The following is a 15,788-nucleotide window of genomic DNA, read 5'->3' on the forward strand; positions in this document are numbered from 1 at the left end:
CATATGGAGTTCAATTAAAGAGTTGTTTTCTCGTTAGGTTTTGAATAAAAGCCTATATATTAGTTGTATTATTAGGTTCAAACAAATGCAAATATGTCCATTTGCATCTGCTTGCACATGCAAACTCCTTCATAACAGCTTTTATAATTGATTCTTCCATCTTTCAGAAAAACCCCTTCCTTTATTTTTTAAAGATTAGAATATTCTGATTGGATGGCTAATCCCTTAGTCGAGTCAGCAGCATTGCAGCCTTGAGGAAAAGAAGTATTAAGGGCTTTCACAGTCCCTGAGGGAGACCTTAAATACCTCCCAGTTTCACAGTGACAGTCTCTCGTTGTTAAACTTTGGTCTAAAGAACTTATTTTATATGACTCAAAATAGATATTCTTATGTCGTACGTGCCTGGTATAAGCAATCTATGCATTGCCTACAGGCGTTCCTGTCTTCCCTGAAAGTACATCTTTAAGTCTTAATGTCTATGAAATACACATATCAATCTAGCGCATATTTTATTGAAATAGCATATGATGCACGAGTCAGAAAGGAAGGACATGTAAACCAGTAGGGACCATACCGTGCTATTACATTAGAACAAATCAGGTTTTGCCCAATCACCTCAGAGCCTGTAGGCGTGAATATAATGAAACATCCTTATGTGCAAAACTCGTGTCAGTAATTAGGATGACTTTACACAGTGCAAGCTGCCTTAGCTTCTGAAACATTGCACCCAATGTCGAAGAATGCCTGAGGGCTTTCCGTACCCTTTACACTGTAGCCAAATTCTCGCCTACTTCTGTTGATCCATGATGCACAGAATTCAGAAACAAGCTTTTGAGAAGTGAGAATGCTGAGCGCTTCGACTTCGTCACAAGAGCAAATGAGGCAGAGTGTTTGATCATAGAGGAAGGGCTGGAGCTTCCCGTAACGACCCCGAGGCTATATTGATTTAGAATAAGGCTTTGTGTCTCTTCTAGCTGCATACATGCATAATTTGCCTTCGTTATGTTTAGTGCAGGGGGCTCTTTGCCTATATTTCCAAGGCAGGTTTGTTTTTAGTGGCAGAGGATGGAATTAGGGAGAGAAGTGAGGGCAAGTGGGGAAACAAACATTTTAAATTGCAGACGGATGGCTTTGTTTTAAGTTGTAGTTTTGTGTACTTTCACTGACCCGTGCTTTAATATATACTGTGCCGATGTATGAGAGGTGGCACATGTTTACTGTAGAGTTGGCTCCATAATGTGTGGTCACAACTATTTAAAAGTGCAAAACTGACAATTTTCTATGTTTTTATTGCTTTCTTACAATTCTTCGTACCTGCGTAACTCTTCGACACGCAGCGTTTATTTGTGTCCGTTGTTAAAGCTTGAGTGACAGGCAAAAAAAAAAAAAAAAAAAAGCTTGAGACTGATGTACCCTAGATGTTCTAGTTTTGATTCTGTATGACGTTACTGATTGTGCATATCAGTAATATGGCCATGACACAGCAGAAGGTCCACCCATATTCTGGCTTTTCTTCTGATTTTTTCTGGTTTTCAGCAGATGATGACCCAAAGAGCTTCAACAAGGCCCAGCATTGAATGAACAAGGTTTATTTTGAACTGTGAGCCGTGCACAGCTACTCTAATAACGTCTAAGAATATAAATATAGTGCTAGAAATGAGTACAATAGATTGCCTAAAAAGCATATTATTTAACTAAAGTAGTTGGAGTCTCGTTTTTTAGAAAGCTGTACTCAAACAAGACAAATTAGTTCATTTGTTGATGATTTTTCAGGATTGAGCTCTAGCACAGCTGTAGCACGATGATAGAGCTTGCAACTTAGAATACATGCACTATGTGTTTCCATGCTAATGAAAGTAAATGTTCCACTTTGTTTTGTGGCTAAAATATTTTTACACAGGTGTGGAGCTCTGTGGTATACAGCATAGAGAATCTAAGCCATATAAAGCTTTGGAAACACACAATAGTTTACACGGGACAATAAGAAACACAGTATTGATAGCCTTCTGTTTTACAACCTAACAAATAGGGCTTATTTGTGTACTCAACATCAGGTGAGACTCATCTAATGGCTCTTACAAATAAGTCCTAAAGCATCTATATCAACCTGCTCAAGGCTCTAACCAGCTGCTTAAAAAATATGAGTGTGAGTGTGCTGCACTTCTGAAATGTGGCGAGCAGTATATTGTTATAATGGAGTGTGAAATGCTGGACTTTATTGATCCCTGTGGGAAATTCTAGCTTTTCACTCTCTGCCTTCCACAGTTAGTGGTTAGTTGTTAGGAATTCAGTGTTTCGGCTGAGGACACTTGGGCAGAGTGATTGCCTGTGGGTGCTTTGCTTGGGCCTATATCCAATAAAACATCCAGCTTTTCTAACATTGATCGGATGAATTTATTTGTGATGGTGAAAAAAAAAGGCTTTTCGACTAGTGTTTGCTGCTTTTGTTTTAAACATAGTATATGCAATAAAAAATGGAACTAAAAATCTACCTGATTCAGGTGTGTTTTACATTTTGAGGCATTCATGTCATTACAGAATTCAATATTTATTATTTACTGTGAAATATACCTGCAATTTCGACTTGGTTAAAGTTTTTGGGAAAAAAGTAACACAATGCACATCTTCCAAATGACCTCTGTAGTGTAGCTATGGGAGTGCTGTAGAAAAGAGCAATATGTCCACATTAAGAGACTGAATTTGTGGCTGTTGTGAAGTAACTCATAAGTTTGTCGGGCAGAAGGCTGCAGCTTCTTTTCTGTCTCAAATTGTTTTTTGCACATATTTTGCTTTTTTCCCCACTTGCTGATTTGTTTCATTTTTACTCCATATTTCCTTTTGTTGTTTTTTTTTAACAACTTGGTTTCAGAAAAAGGTAAAATATACTCATGCATACTAAAAAGAATCATTCTTACCCCTTGCAGTTTTAGATTCCTTGTCAACCAAGGCCAAGAAACAAATTCAGAGTGATGAAAAATGAAAAACAGTTCCTCAAACGGCCACTCAAAAGCCAGCCAGTCCCTGAAAAATTTGATGTTAAAATGTCCAAATTTACAGCAGATATCAATGCGATATCAACCAGACTTGAATGTCACTGGTAACAAGGTGTTGAGTATTAGGCAAAGAAATGAAAATGTTCTATCTTGTCAAAAAAATTATAGGAGCCTGTGATATAGAATACTTTTTGAAAGCCTTGCGTTGCCCCTCATTTCTTTATATTTTGCTTCAAAAAAGCAAATGTGATGTTGAGCGAAAGTTCTTCAGGTCTTTCTGAACGACTTCCAAAGTTCTTTTTTGGATGTTTGCTGCTTTTTCACTTATTTTCAGTCCAGTCATTATACCTGGTCATCTTCAGAGGAGTGTTAGTTTTTTCAGTATCTTGCCAAAATTAATATACTTATGAACGCAGAGTAGCACTATTAGACAGTGTTTGGGGGTTGTTATGGAAAATTTAACAATAACCTGCAACACAAAGGAGCAAATGTGATTTTGAGCAAAAGTTGAGCTTGATTTGAAGTGGGTTTAATAAACACATTGCAATGTGGAGAGAACCACTCCAGTCAAACACTAGGGTGATCTCTGAATTGTGGCCACGACCTTTACATCTTACATATAGAGACGCAGACAACATTTCACAAACTCTTACATGTTGCCCCATCTCGGGGAGGGGGCTATACCTCCTCCCTCACAGAGAGAATTATGACCTTGTTTTCTCCTTGGCCGTCACCTAAGGATTTACATCTATGATAGGCAGGAGGAGTCTCACTATCTGTTTAACATCTCCCATTACAATGGCCTCACTGTGTGTGTAGAGCATAAGGCCCCTATGTAGTGAACATACATACAACTAAGTGAGAAAGTGACATTACTATTACTAATGTGATATGATTAAATATGTGATTAATACAACAGAAAAGAAATCTGCTTCCACAACACGTCCATGCAGTAAAAGCTTTGCAATGCGACATACACAGCTGAACAATATCAATAAGGGATTGGCCTCCCCAGAACCTCAGCTTTGTTGAAGCAGTGTGGGATCATCTTGACAAAGAACAGAATGACAGCCAAGATCCAAAGATGGTCCTTCAAAAAGCTTGGAGAAATATTCCAAAGGAAAATTCAAGGAAGCTCCCTAAGAGAGTTGAGACTGTGTTGAAGAATAAAGGTGATCATACCAAATATTGACTTTAAAGCTCATTAGAAGTGTACAGACTCTTCTTTTATGTCTTATATACTGTCTATCCACATATGTTTGCAAATGTTTCAATAAATCATTGCCTTTATTTCCCGTTGTCCCAGCAAAAGTATATAAATAGAAATACAATCACCGTTCAAATACTGCTCAAATACTGGATTTGACCCCATTTTGCCTCCAGAATTCCCTTAATTCTTCATGCCACAGATTCACCGAGTCGCTGCAAAAATTCCTCAGAAATTTTGGTCCATGTTGACACGATAGCTTCACAGAGTTGCTGCAGATTTGATGGCTGCCTGTCCATGATGTGAATTTTCCTTTCCAACAGATCCCAAAGGTGCTCTTTTGGACTGGGGTCTTGTGACAAGACTGTTTGAGTACAGTGAACTCATTGTCATGTGAAGGAAGCCAGTTTGAGGTGATTTGAGTTTTGTGCCATGGTGGTGGCCGGAAGCAGCCATCAGAAGTACACTATCATCATAAAGGGATGGACATGGTCACAAACAAGCTATGTTGTTTAAATGATGAGCAGCTGGCCCAAAGTGTGCCAAGAAAATAGCTTCCTGTTTCAAGTTCAGCAGAATGTCTTGGAGAGGTCTACATGCTGAAATGCTAACAAGGAGTTGTATAGGTGTATCTAATAACAAGGTTGGTGAGTGTAGTTAAAATACATCCTCTTATACTGAGTGACCCCCTCATTAGGATTTCATTCAGCTCATTTGACACACCCCTCGATGGTATCAACAAGCACAGCGGGATAAGACAACAGTAATAAAAGGATTACACTAGCTGCAAAAATGAATGACGTTGCAATGTCAACAGCAGGGTGCCTCGGAGCTGTATAATCTGAGCCCTGTTGCATAAAATTGACTTAATGAATTAATGTTTGCTGGATGGAGCACATCGTGTTTCCTTGTAGAGACTGAAGCTTGCTGCAGCTCAGTGTGATGGCATTTGGCCCTTAATCAGTCCACCCTCTGCATTTATCCTTTCTAAATATAATTACAGTTACAGTTACTTTGATCTATAGCTAAAGATGACAAAGCCATAATTTCTCCTACTATTCATTACCATTTAGTATATCTGTTGCTACACAATAAACTAAATAACCCTGATATTCATTTTTTAATTGCAAAAATTATGCACCATGTCTTCCACATGGGCAGTTATTGGGAAGTATTTTTCAGTATTATTCTTATGGTCACTTCAAAGGGACTACTGGTGGTCATTTGGTAGCTCTGATCTTAGATTGTCTGAAAAACTGAAATTGGTGTTCAAATATGAAAGAAAACATGGAGAAAAGGCTGCTGTTTGGCTTAGTGACTGTGTAGATCTCAAGAATGACTAATCCATAAATACACACGATCATCTTTTTTTACATTACAAGCTATAAGCCTGGATCTCTGATGGTATGGGGTGTGCAAAATATCAATTCCATGATTACTGATATCAGTCAGTTTGGCTTGGTGCAGCTACAAAACAGGATGCCTTGCATCAAGGCACTTGACAGAAAACATCAATAAGAAATACGCAGTGAAATCCAAGGTCAAAAAATGTCATTAAAAAGAATGCCAGAAATACATATGACTAAAATGTTTGGAGAACTCTGTCTTCACTTGCTTGTTATCCCAGACTGAATCCTATGGCGCCAAGATCAGGCCTCTGAGTGCATCTGTTGCAGGATTGTGGCTAAACATGGTGCTACATGACTCTGGCTGTATGTTCCAGTTCTTCCTTGTGCGATGGCATCTGTGTTTTTACTGGTTGAAACCAAACCTACACTTTGGTTGCTCTCAACATTTCAAACATATCTTTGTTTTTGAGCTTGATTTACTTCGTAATAATAGTCATTATACAGGATTTTCTTGCACCGCTTCCAAAGCTGATCAAAGAAATACGTGTGCAGTATGGCTTGGAAATAAAATCCCTGTTTTCTATCAACACTGCCCACTTTTATCAGCAGCGACAGCTTCCCTCTGCTTTTGAATGCAGAACTCAAATCCTACACTCAAGATTACAGGGAAAAACCCTCAGGAAGAAACAAATCACTCTTTAGCATCTGTCATTTTGAGTGACTTTGCATTACAAGGAAATGTCTGCTTATTGCAGAAACTAAAGAATTGTACATGAAGAGTACCAACCAAGGAAGAGCTTGACTGCTATTTATTAGAGAGTCAGAGTGGTGATATTGCTCCCCATCAGAAGTGCCAGCTGTTGCTGTAATAATGTGATGTGCTGAATGTGAGCTGCTGGGGCTAAGCCACAGAAGCAGACACTGGAGTTTGGTCATGAAACTTTCATCAGTGGTGAGGTGGCGTGGAGTTCCTGAGTGTCTGCACTAAATTGCCCCAGGGTCATAAATACTTTATCAACAGCAGACACCTCGGCGAAACACCTCCCCAGGGGCTCTCTTTCCCTCCCTCTCTGTGTCCCCACCTCTCCATCGCCTCCACACTTTCCTCTGCTCTCCACACCCACACACTCTGTCTCTGGCACTCCACAACTGTACTGGGTTGTTTAAAATAAAGTATTTCATTCTCACACTCTGGGTACCTTAAAATTCAGTTGTCACGTTTCCAATTATAATATACTCCCACACAGAATTACAGCACATCCAGAGATGTTTTTCACTCTTCATTGTTGGAGTGACATGTTCGCCCATCTCTCACAAACTGATCTTGTCACTTTTTTTTCATTACAATTCACTGCAACCCCCCCACCCCCACCCCCCCAAAAAAACACACACACACACAAACATCAAACATACCCAAGCAAAACTCCAAACTTAGATCTTTTAAGGCACAGACTTTGATCTTCATGCTAGCAGTTCAGCCTAGCCTGCTTAGCTTTAATGCCACCGCCTTTATTCTCCCAGTGCTGTGCATCATGTTGTTAGAAGCAAGACACCAAGAGAGGTATTCATCCAAAGAACCTCTGCAGACCAAGCTTCTGCATGAGCACATTTATGGGGGAAGGAAAAAAAAGTGAGCGCTTGTTGTGAAGTGCACAGATTACACTCAAATCCCTTCATCAATCTGACTGCAATCAGTGCAACTGTAACTCAGCTGTGTCATGAATCCAGCTGAGAATGTGCTGGAAGTCATCAGTGACACAATGCAGATCGGCTCAGTTCAGTTTCGTGCAGTTTCTTTATATTTGTCTGTGCATGTTAAAGGTTTAAATGTTTAAAGTTTTGATAACTCTAGATAACATTCGGGAAGTTAAGGTGTCAGTGTTAATGTATACTGTGCAGTTAAATCTATTTTGGTTATGCCATGTTATAATCAGTTCGTTGAAGTATTATTTTATAGCCACAGACGGCCCAAAAGGTGAACTGTGGCTGCTACTTGTTTGTGAATTAGTGTTACAATTACAATACAGACAATTGTTTTCTGTTAAGAGCATTTACATGTGCATGTTTCAAACAAGCAGAAATTCTATGTAAATTAAAAAATGTTAAGCAAACTGAAACCCCAGTCCTAGATGGGTCACCAGTGATGTTATTATATTGATTATTTGCAAATCACTTTGAACGTAAAAACATTTGATGTTGTAGTGGAGAAAAACCTGAACTCCTGACAACAGATTCCAGATCCACAGTGAGAGAATCTGGTGGCTTCGTTATACTTTGGAAAGATGTCCCTGCAAATCAATACAACAGTCTGCTGTGTGATCATCTTTATCTGCGATCAAGCACTTCTCTCCTGAGTGGTCACTTCCAGGATGACAATACTGAAATGGTTTGATGAGAGTGAAAATGAAACAGCTGTAATGAGAATTAGCTCCTCCAAGTCTGAAGCCATAGTTCTCAGGTGGAAAAGAAAGGGTAGAGCTGGTAGAGCTCACAGTAGCGCTGCTGTGTCTCCAGATCTAAAGGAAACCAGTGGGGATGTTTTAGGCTTCTCCAACTGGGTGGAGATCCCTGGGCAGACCGTGCAGACCTAGACCATCCAGGAGAGATTATGTTTCTTAGCTGTCTTTGAAGAGGGAGGTCCAGGCACCTCTGCTTACACTTCTCTTCCATGACCTGGACCCTGACAAGTGTGAGAAAATGGATAAAAGGGAGGCTGTAAAATGATTTATACGCTGTTATGAGGTCATAAGATCTCAACATATTTGAACACCTATTCTGCACCAGTTTGTGCACGGTATATTTATTGGTGGCTTCACTACTGCCATTTACAAGCCAGCTGTCAGTTTGCTTGTTGATACAGAGTGAACAGCAGTGTTGTGAGGCTGAAACGGCAAAAGTCCTCCCTAAATATTCTTTTAATTTGAGGCAACCGTGGTCATTCAGTCACATACAGTGACGGCTGTTCTGTGTTTATATTAAGATTTTTTTAAAAAAAAGAAAGAATAATGAATAATGAAGTAGTAAAACGTAACACTGTTGTCTTTTCACAGGGTGCTTATGTGCACTAATTACAAATAATATTTTTCTTTGTGAACAACATATGGTATATTCTGAAAAGTGGGAGATAAGCTCCCTGGTGTCTCTCAGATTACTGCACAGATTAGTGATATCACAATGTACCTGTTTCCACTAAACTGTAGCTCTACATAACTCCAGTAAAGTGAGGCATTAAACCACTCAAAAGTTTAACAGTTTGCTGAGTTGCTATACTGAACTTAAAACTTTAATTTTCCCTAAAAACAAAATAATTCACTTATCGATAAATGCTGCATTGTAAAGTCTAAGGAAGTTCGATCTGCCGACAGCCAGTTCAAACTGTATAAATATTAGCCAAAAGCTATTTACAACTAAACAGGAAATCTCACTCTGTCGTTTCTGGGAAACATTGCCCCTGCTTGCATCTTTCCATTGGTTTCTAAATGCAAACACATCAGGTTTAAAATTCATTCTTTCTCAGCAACCTGTCCTTAAAAGCAGTGTGTCCATCCTGTGTTCATTTACTGTTTTGAAGTCAGCGGTATGCAATCTCATCCTCTCATCCAACCAAGTCAGAAACTCATAGTATTAAGGCTGAAAGAAACTTTGAAGATGCTTATGGAGGCTAACCAACTTAGATCCAACCTTTACCTTTAAATTAAACAATTTTCTAAAGGTTATCGCATATATTCATCATCCAAGCAGATCCAATGTGTGCATCACTCCCTCTTCCCAAACAGGCAAACTCCATTAGTCTCCCTCAGAAAGTGGTACACGCAAGCAAAGGTTAAGAGGAATTTATGCAAATGTGAGCTCCACTAATGCACTCAACACACCCACAAAAAACATGAAACAGATTTTTTTTAATTTTATGATTATCATGTCAAATTCTTTTCAGACCCAGAAACCTTTGTCTACCATCACAGATGACCGCCCGACGCTGTTTGTACGTTTGTTACGCTGCATGTTTACTTTATATTAATTTCACGTCTCTGACATTCTGAAGGTAGAGCTGCTCAAACAGAACATGTCAATATTTGAGCGTCGCTGTTTTGGGCGAGAGATATGTTTAGTCTGCCCTCGATGCGAGTGTGAAGGTCTTCTGCTGGCATTTCTCCCAGTTCCTTGAGATATTTGACAGGGGATTTACTCTGCGTTGTCACTGTGCTGGAGATGGAAGTGAATCCAAGTTCTTCTTTCTGAAAAGCAAATTCCACATTCTATGCCCTGTTTGGACTTTTACACTTAGAAAGCAACTCTTCCAGAATGTCAGGGGCCAAAATAGTCCACGGCTGGCCCCAGGACATTTGGGTTTTTCCCTGCCAGCTAATAACCTGAGTGGACAGATGTGTGGTGACAGGGAAGAAAATGAGTATTGCTAAACGTCTCCCCGAGCAGGGATTTGCTAATCATAGCATATCAACCTGAATTAGGAATATTCACCCCGTCAGGCTTTTGCTTTTTCCTAATTGTGGGCTTCATGTGTCTGTATTAAGAACTATACACAGCATTTTAGGAGTTTTAGTATTTTTGAGGGTGGTACAGGATTGTAAGCTTTTGCAAGTGTTGCTAGCTTACAACCTACGTTAGTAACCAAGCTGATTTCAGTTTCCACATCCATTTGTTTTTGGAGGTCTGTGGTACTAGAGGTGGGAGTAAAGTTTGCTCCCCTAGGCTTTGTTAGCCAGCAGTACACATAAGTATCAGGCTTGTTTCCTGAACTCTTTATCAGCCGGAGAAGATGCTGATGTTTTGACTGAGATAAGCAGATTCATCAGCAGTCTGTCAGTCAGAAATGTGATTGTAATATAAGAACAGTACTAATGGAATGCCAATTAACAACACTGTCAGTGTTTTATGAATGGTTTCTCAAGTGAATGTTGAAATCTGTGTTTCCACAAAGTCCGCTTCAGCTGGTGTAGAGTGCAGAGCTGAACGGACTGAAGCTCAAGACACAAGTTCACAATTAGTGTTGGACTGTGATTTTTCACCCAACTTCCTGGCAATTCTTATGAATAAGTGGATGTAAGATTTCCAACATTTTCAAAATTCTGGGGTCTTCACTAAACGTGGAACTATCCTGGAATGTGGAAACAATTAAATTCAAAACAAACTGTTTAAAATTGTAAAGACATTTTGAAGAAGTGTGTGTGGTAAAAAAAAATCATCCCCTCAAAGCAGCTGATAAAAATCACTATCGGTGAAGATGGACTGAAGCCAGGGTCCTATGTTAAATCTACTTTTAGCACTGTTATTGTTTGGGGATCTAAACTATTCAGATCGCCACAAACTAAAACATATGGTGGTAGGTGGAAGGGGAATAGTCAGGGGCAAGAGGACATTAAATTAAATACATTTCTGTTGTCCAGAAATGTATTTAATTTTTTAAAATTTGAGGTCATATATGTGCTGCTACCTGCTTCCCAGAACAGAGTCCGCTGGCGTGGTGTTGCGGACCTATGCTCCACCAGGAGTCTACAGGAAAACTGATTGATGTGCTGTTCAGATCTGCCGTGCTTAAAGCTGGAAAACAACAGGTTAATCCAGACCTTTTTGAGATAACAAGAGAATTTACAAAGAAATCTAAATGTGGAAATTTTATTTATGTATTTACACTCTATAGGGTTTACATTATATAAGACAAAAACATATCAGAACGTTTTTGTTGTTTTCTTAGGAAAAAAAGATAAGTAAATGATCAATTTTGCTTCTCTTAATACTATTGCTGCAGTAGCTGCACTATGTGGAACTGAAGGCTGACTTGGACTGACTTCCACTTCAAAGTGGATTGATTACTCCTGTCCACAAAATAGAGCACGCAGATCGATTTGTGTCTTTATTATAATACAAACAGACCACTTTTTCAACACTGCTATATTCCACTCCACTCCTGTCCAATGAGATATCATCTCTGCGGTTCTACAGACGGATAACAAATGAAAGATGAAAGACATCTGAGTACAGACTCTTCCACGGCGGGTCACCAAATGATTTTATGAAAATGATGATGGCTTTCATGATCACATCAGAATAAGACTTAAAAAAACAACAACATTTAAACACCAAATGCAGGAATCTCTTTTGGAAAAAGAATGGGGAGTGTATAGTGCAGTGTATTTAGTATATATCAGTATATTTTGATTCATTTTGGTGATTCATTTTAGTCTCCCGTGAGTTTTCTTTTGAAACTGTGGAATAGAAAACAGTTTGAAGGGTAATCAGTAATGCAGGGCCAGTTTCAAACTGCTGCAGGTCTGAGAGGAATGCTTGTACATCTGGAGGCGTGTCCCTGGAGAATGTCAAGCTGTCAATGAGTGAAAGCAGGGATATGATTAGAGCACCATGCACACATGTCTCCGTCATTGTTGGAGCTTAATTTTGAGTTTACATCAAAGCTGTGAAAAATGGAAACAACAAACAAAAAATATTCACAAAATGCTAGAAAAAGGTGAAGTTTGATTGCCTTTGAAGAAGTATGTGTGGTTAAAAAAAAAAATCAACCCCTCAAAGCAGCTGATAAAAATCACTGAAGATGGACTGAAGCCAGGGTCCTATGGTAAATATCTACTTTTAGCACCGTTATTGTTTTGGGATCTAAACTATTCAGATCGCCACAAACTACAACATATGGTGGTAGGTGGAAGGGGAATAGTCAGCCCCACACACACACACACACACACACACGCACACGCACACACACGAGCTTATTAACTGTGATTGAAACCAAGAAAAAACAGGAAAATATCTAAACACTTTTAAAGATGAAATGGAGTGATTTACAGCTTACTCGTCTTTTCTTAGCCTGTGCCTTGATGCTTAATAGCTTTAGTCGATATATTTGATTGACATTCCTGTTTAAATTACTTGTTTGATTAAAGACTTCTTTCAGTACTGAAGCACATGACATCTTCCCTCCCACCCATTGCCCGCAGTCTGGTAGATGTCAGAGTGCGTGAGAGTTATTTCACCTCACAATCCCTAACAAGCTTAGTAATTCAGCAACAGTCAAACGCAGATATAAACTATTGATCTTTGTCTGGCGCAGGCGTTAGCGATATGAGCCTTAATATCACCGCCTCTCATTCTGCCTGCCCGGCTTCCATAAAGTTGAGCGTCTAACCACAGAAGCAGACCTCGCTCTCTCATAAGCCCCGCGGTGAGCTTGATATAGCGGCGGGTTCACAGGTGTCATTTCTCCGCTAAGTACTCCAAACACCGACGCGATCGTTTCCGTGCCCTGCGCGTATTTTAACAACCGGCGGCGAGGCTTTTGTGAGCCACGCTCAATCCTCCCTTTATTGACCATTTAAGCTCCTCGCTCGCCGCCATCTGAAAGGCTCCCGTATAACAAAAGCAGCGGGTTTCTGCGGCTGGAAAGCGGCCGTCTCCCTGAGCCCATGGCCGGTGTTTAACGCACGATAACAAGCAGAGGTGGGTCGGTGTTACGCGCGCCCACAACAGTAAAGAAGAGGAAGGCTTTCAGCACCGCGGACAGCTCCTGTGTGCACCTTTCAGCACATGATGCTAACACGTCAGCCGAGACAGCTCGCACTGTCTTTTTGTCTTTTTTTTTTTTTTTTTTTTTTTTTTTTTTTGAAACTTGGGTCCTGCAAAAGCATCCCTCCCCGGAAACCATCACAAGACCACTTGAACACTCCCCTCCTCCTTCCCCTCCTCCATTCCGTCTTGGGCTATATCCTCCAAAATACCAACATCACTGAGAGTAGACAGGGAGAGAGGCCAGACACCCCGGAGAAGTGTCAGGCTGGTAAAATGTGAGAACACTCCGTCTTTCTCGCTTCAGCAAACGAGCGTGTCCGAAACTCTCCTCCCTTTTCCCGGAGGGGGGTTGATGTGAACGCACAGGGCTGCGTTGGCTTCTCGTCACACGCTCGCCAAGACCTCGCACATATTCAATCGTGACGGATTCGTCCCTTCGCTCCACCACTCCTGTTTAAGATTCCGCAGTTGACAAGACGGCGCCTTGCCCTCCCCGCCTCTCTCATCAGACTTATTTTGCGCCGAAAACGGGATTCTGTCCGCTTTTCTTTGGGATTCGACCAAGTTTTCCCTTCCGAGGAGTTTTACAATGACAGCTACCAAGGAGCAGCCGAATCAGAGACAGAATCAACCGCAGCAGGATGAGGTGGGCAACTGGCTTTTTCTTTTGACTTCCACTTTACCCTTGTGCTTTATGTTAAACTCTGCGGGATAACCTGTTCCGCAGCCCGTTCTAGCTTTAGGGTTTAAGGTCTGCTGAGAGGCCACCGCTGTGGCCACATCCACTAAGTGAAATGTGTAAAAATTCAGTGGCCGATCGGCTCCCCCTATCAAGCAGCATCAGCTTTCTGTGCAGATAATGAGGCTGTGGCTCCAGTGCGAAGGGGCTCATTCAAGTTGGGTGCTGCACGTAGCAGCGTCGAATTAATCGTGTCGTCGCCAGCTGTGCGCGGAGCTTATTGTCAACTGTCAGGACTGGGTCACAGAAAGCTTGAACGCCGTGGGCACACGCGCTGTCAGTGAAGGGGGAGAGATTGAGAGAGGAGCACTGCAGCTTGGGCGCATTGTAATTCAGCCGTTGCCTCCTGTCAGCTGCCCCCGACACCTTGAAAGAGAACAGTCCTGGAAAAATCACTTTATAAGGGTGGGGAAAAGAGCGCAATGTGCTTATTTTTCTATCTGCAAGACGCACATCAGCTCTACCTGATGTTCTCATCAGCTCATTAGCCTGCAGGGGTTAAACGTTCTCGGTTTGGCACCTTCACACAGGTGGCGTTGCGCACTGCAATGCTTTTTTTTTTTCAGGGCAATAAGATCAAGACTGCAACTTGACAACCACGCACGTGGGTTTGCGCCAAACCGCTGAGGCTAAATCAGCTGCAATTAATGATCACCATCAGTTTTCTATTCATCCATCAGTTTGCTTTTCAATTAAAACAAATGAACAGTTCTATGAATGATGCAAATTCCATCTGTTTCACCCCGGGCTTTCCTCTGAGAGGTCCAAATATATTCTGGGTGCTCTTAATTGAATTCAGTCATGTAGTCCTATTATTCTAAGAAATCAAAACCTCGGCCTCATAATTGAGTTTCTGTGCCTGAAATATTAGAAGGCCTCATGAGATGTTGGTGAAGTATGACAGCTCACAGTTTTCTTTGCTCCATCCTCTATACTTAAAGCGCAGTGGATACTACTCAGTAGGGCTCTCAGGCTAATTCAAAGTCATGTTGTTGATTTCATGTGTGAGCACTGACTACTCATTTGATTAGGGATGATATTGTGTACCATATGTTCATAAATGCCAGAAGTTGTTAAGCCTGCAGGCAAGCTGACTGTGTTGGTGCTTTTATGAAGGCATTTCTGGCGTGTTTAAAAGCATTCAGTAACATAGTGGTGACTTCAAAGCAGCAACAGCATGAAGATATATAAGTGTGTAAGAATCACAAAGTCAGGTGATGGTATTGTGAGCAAAAATGTCAGTGAAGTGAAGACAGTTTGAAAACACTCTGTGAGTTTTTCGAGCACTTTGTGTTGGGAGCTATTGCATAAGATTTGTGCAGCAGGCCGGCGTCATGTTTGCAAGCATTGGGGGTGAGAGTAGTGCCTTAGCTGAGCCAAAGCTATTACTGTCCCAGGCACTGTCAACCCACAGTGAGTATGTATAGCTCTTTGGCAGGCTCTTAACAGGGTAACTCTTCATCAAAGTTGCATGAAGATGCTGAGAGAATTACAAAAGGGGAAAAGACGAAGGTGTCTCTAAATAATGGGTGAAGGAGAAAAGTGGGCCCTAAGCTGTTTTTTAAATGCAAAGTGGAGGACCGGCAATTCTCTTTTCATACTCTGCCTCTCTTTACCACAGTTGAGTCCATTGTTGTTGCATTAAAAGCCTTTTTTTCTCTTTCTTTTTTGTGGTTTTGTCATTCTGACAAAAAAAGAGAAAAAAGTAAAAGAAAAAAACCCCACAACTAGCCACACAAATAACACTGGTGGGAACTGTGTGACGCAAATCCATAAAACTCTCCAGCTTTTCACTTGCTTTTTTAAGATATCTATTCTTTTGTCCAGAAGGATGGCAGCCAGCTTGTTTTTTTTTTCCTCCATCATCCAACAATTTGCAGCAATTTGCAAGAACCACAAAAATACCTCTATAACCAAAAATCTGACCCTTCTCTTAAATATCCATCTGTGCAAAAAGCCAAATA

The 15,788-nt window shown here is 40.7% G+C and overlaps 1 protein-coding gene across 2 annotated transcripts in view; it reads left to right on the forward strand.

Annotated features, from left to right (window-relative positions):
- The window catches only part of dpp10 (dipeptidyl peptidase like 10), a 248,380-nt gene that overhangs the window by 89,142 nt on the left and 143,450 nt on the right, over positions 1–15,788 (forward strand). The window contains exon 1 of one of the 2 annotated variants that reach the window (XM_004563083.6): positions 13,267–13,731. The exons of the other annotated variant lie outside the window; for it this stretch is intronic. Coding sequence (XP_004563140.1) covers positions 13,675–13,731 — 57 coding nt within the window. The 5' untranslated portion in view covers positions 13,267–13,674. Of the gene's footprint in view, positions 1–13,266; positions 13,732–15,788 lie in introns of those variants that run through there. 2 annotated transcript variants of the gene reach the window in all.

This window comes from Maylandia zebra, linkage group LG16 (assembly GCF_041146795.1).
Source record: "Maylandia zebra isolate NMK-2024a linkage group LG16, Mzebra_GT3a, whole genome shotgun sequence".
NCBI classification, from domain to species: domain Eukaryota; kingdom Metazoa; phylum Chordata; class Actinopteri; order Cichliformes; family Cichlidae; genus Maylandia; species Maylandia zebra.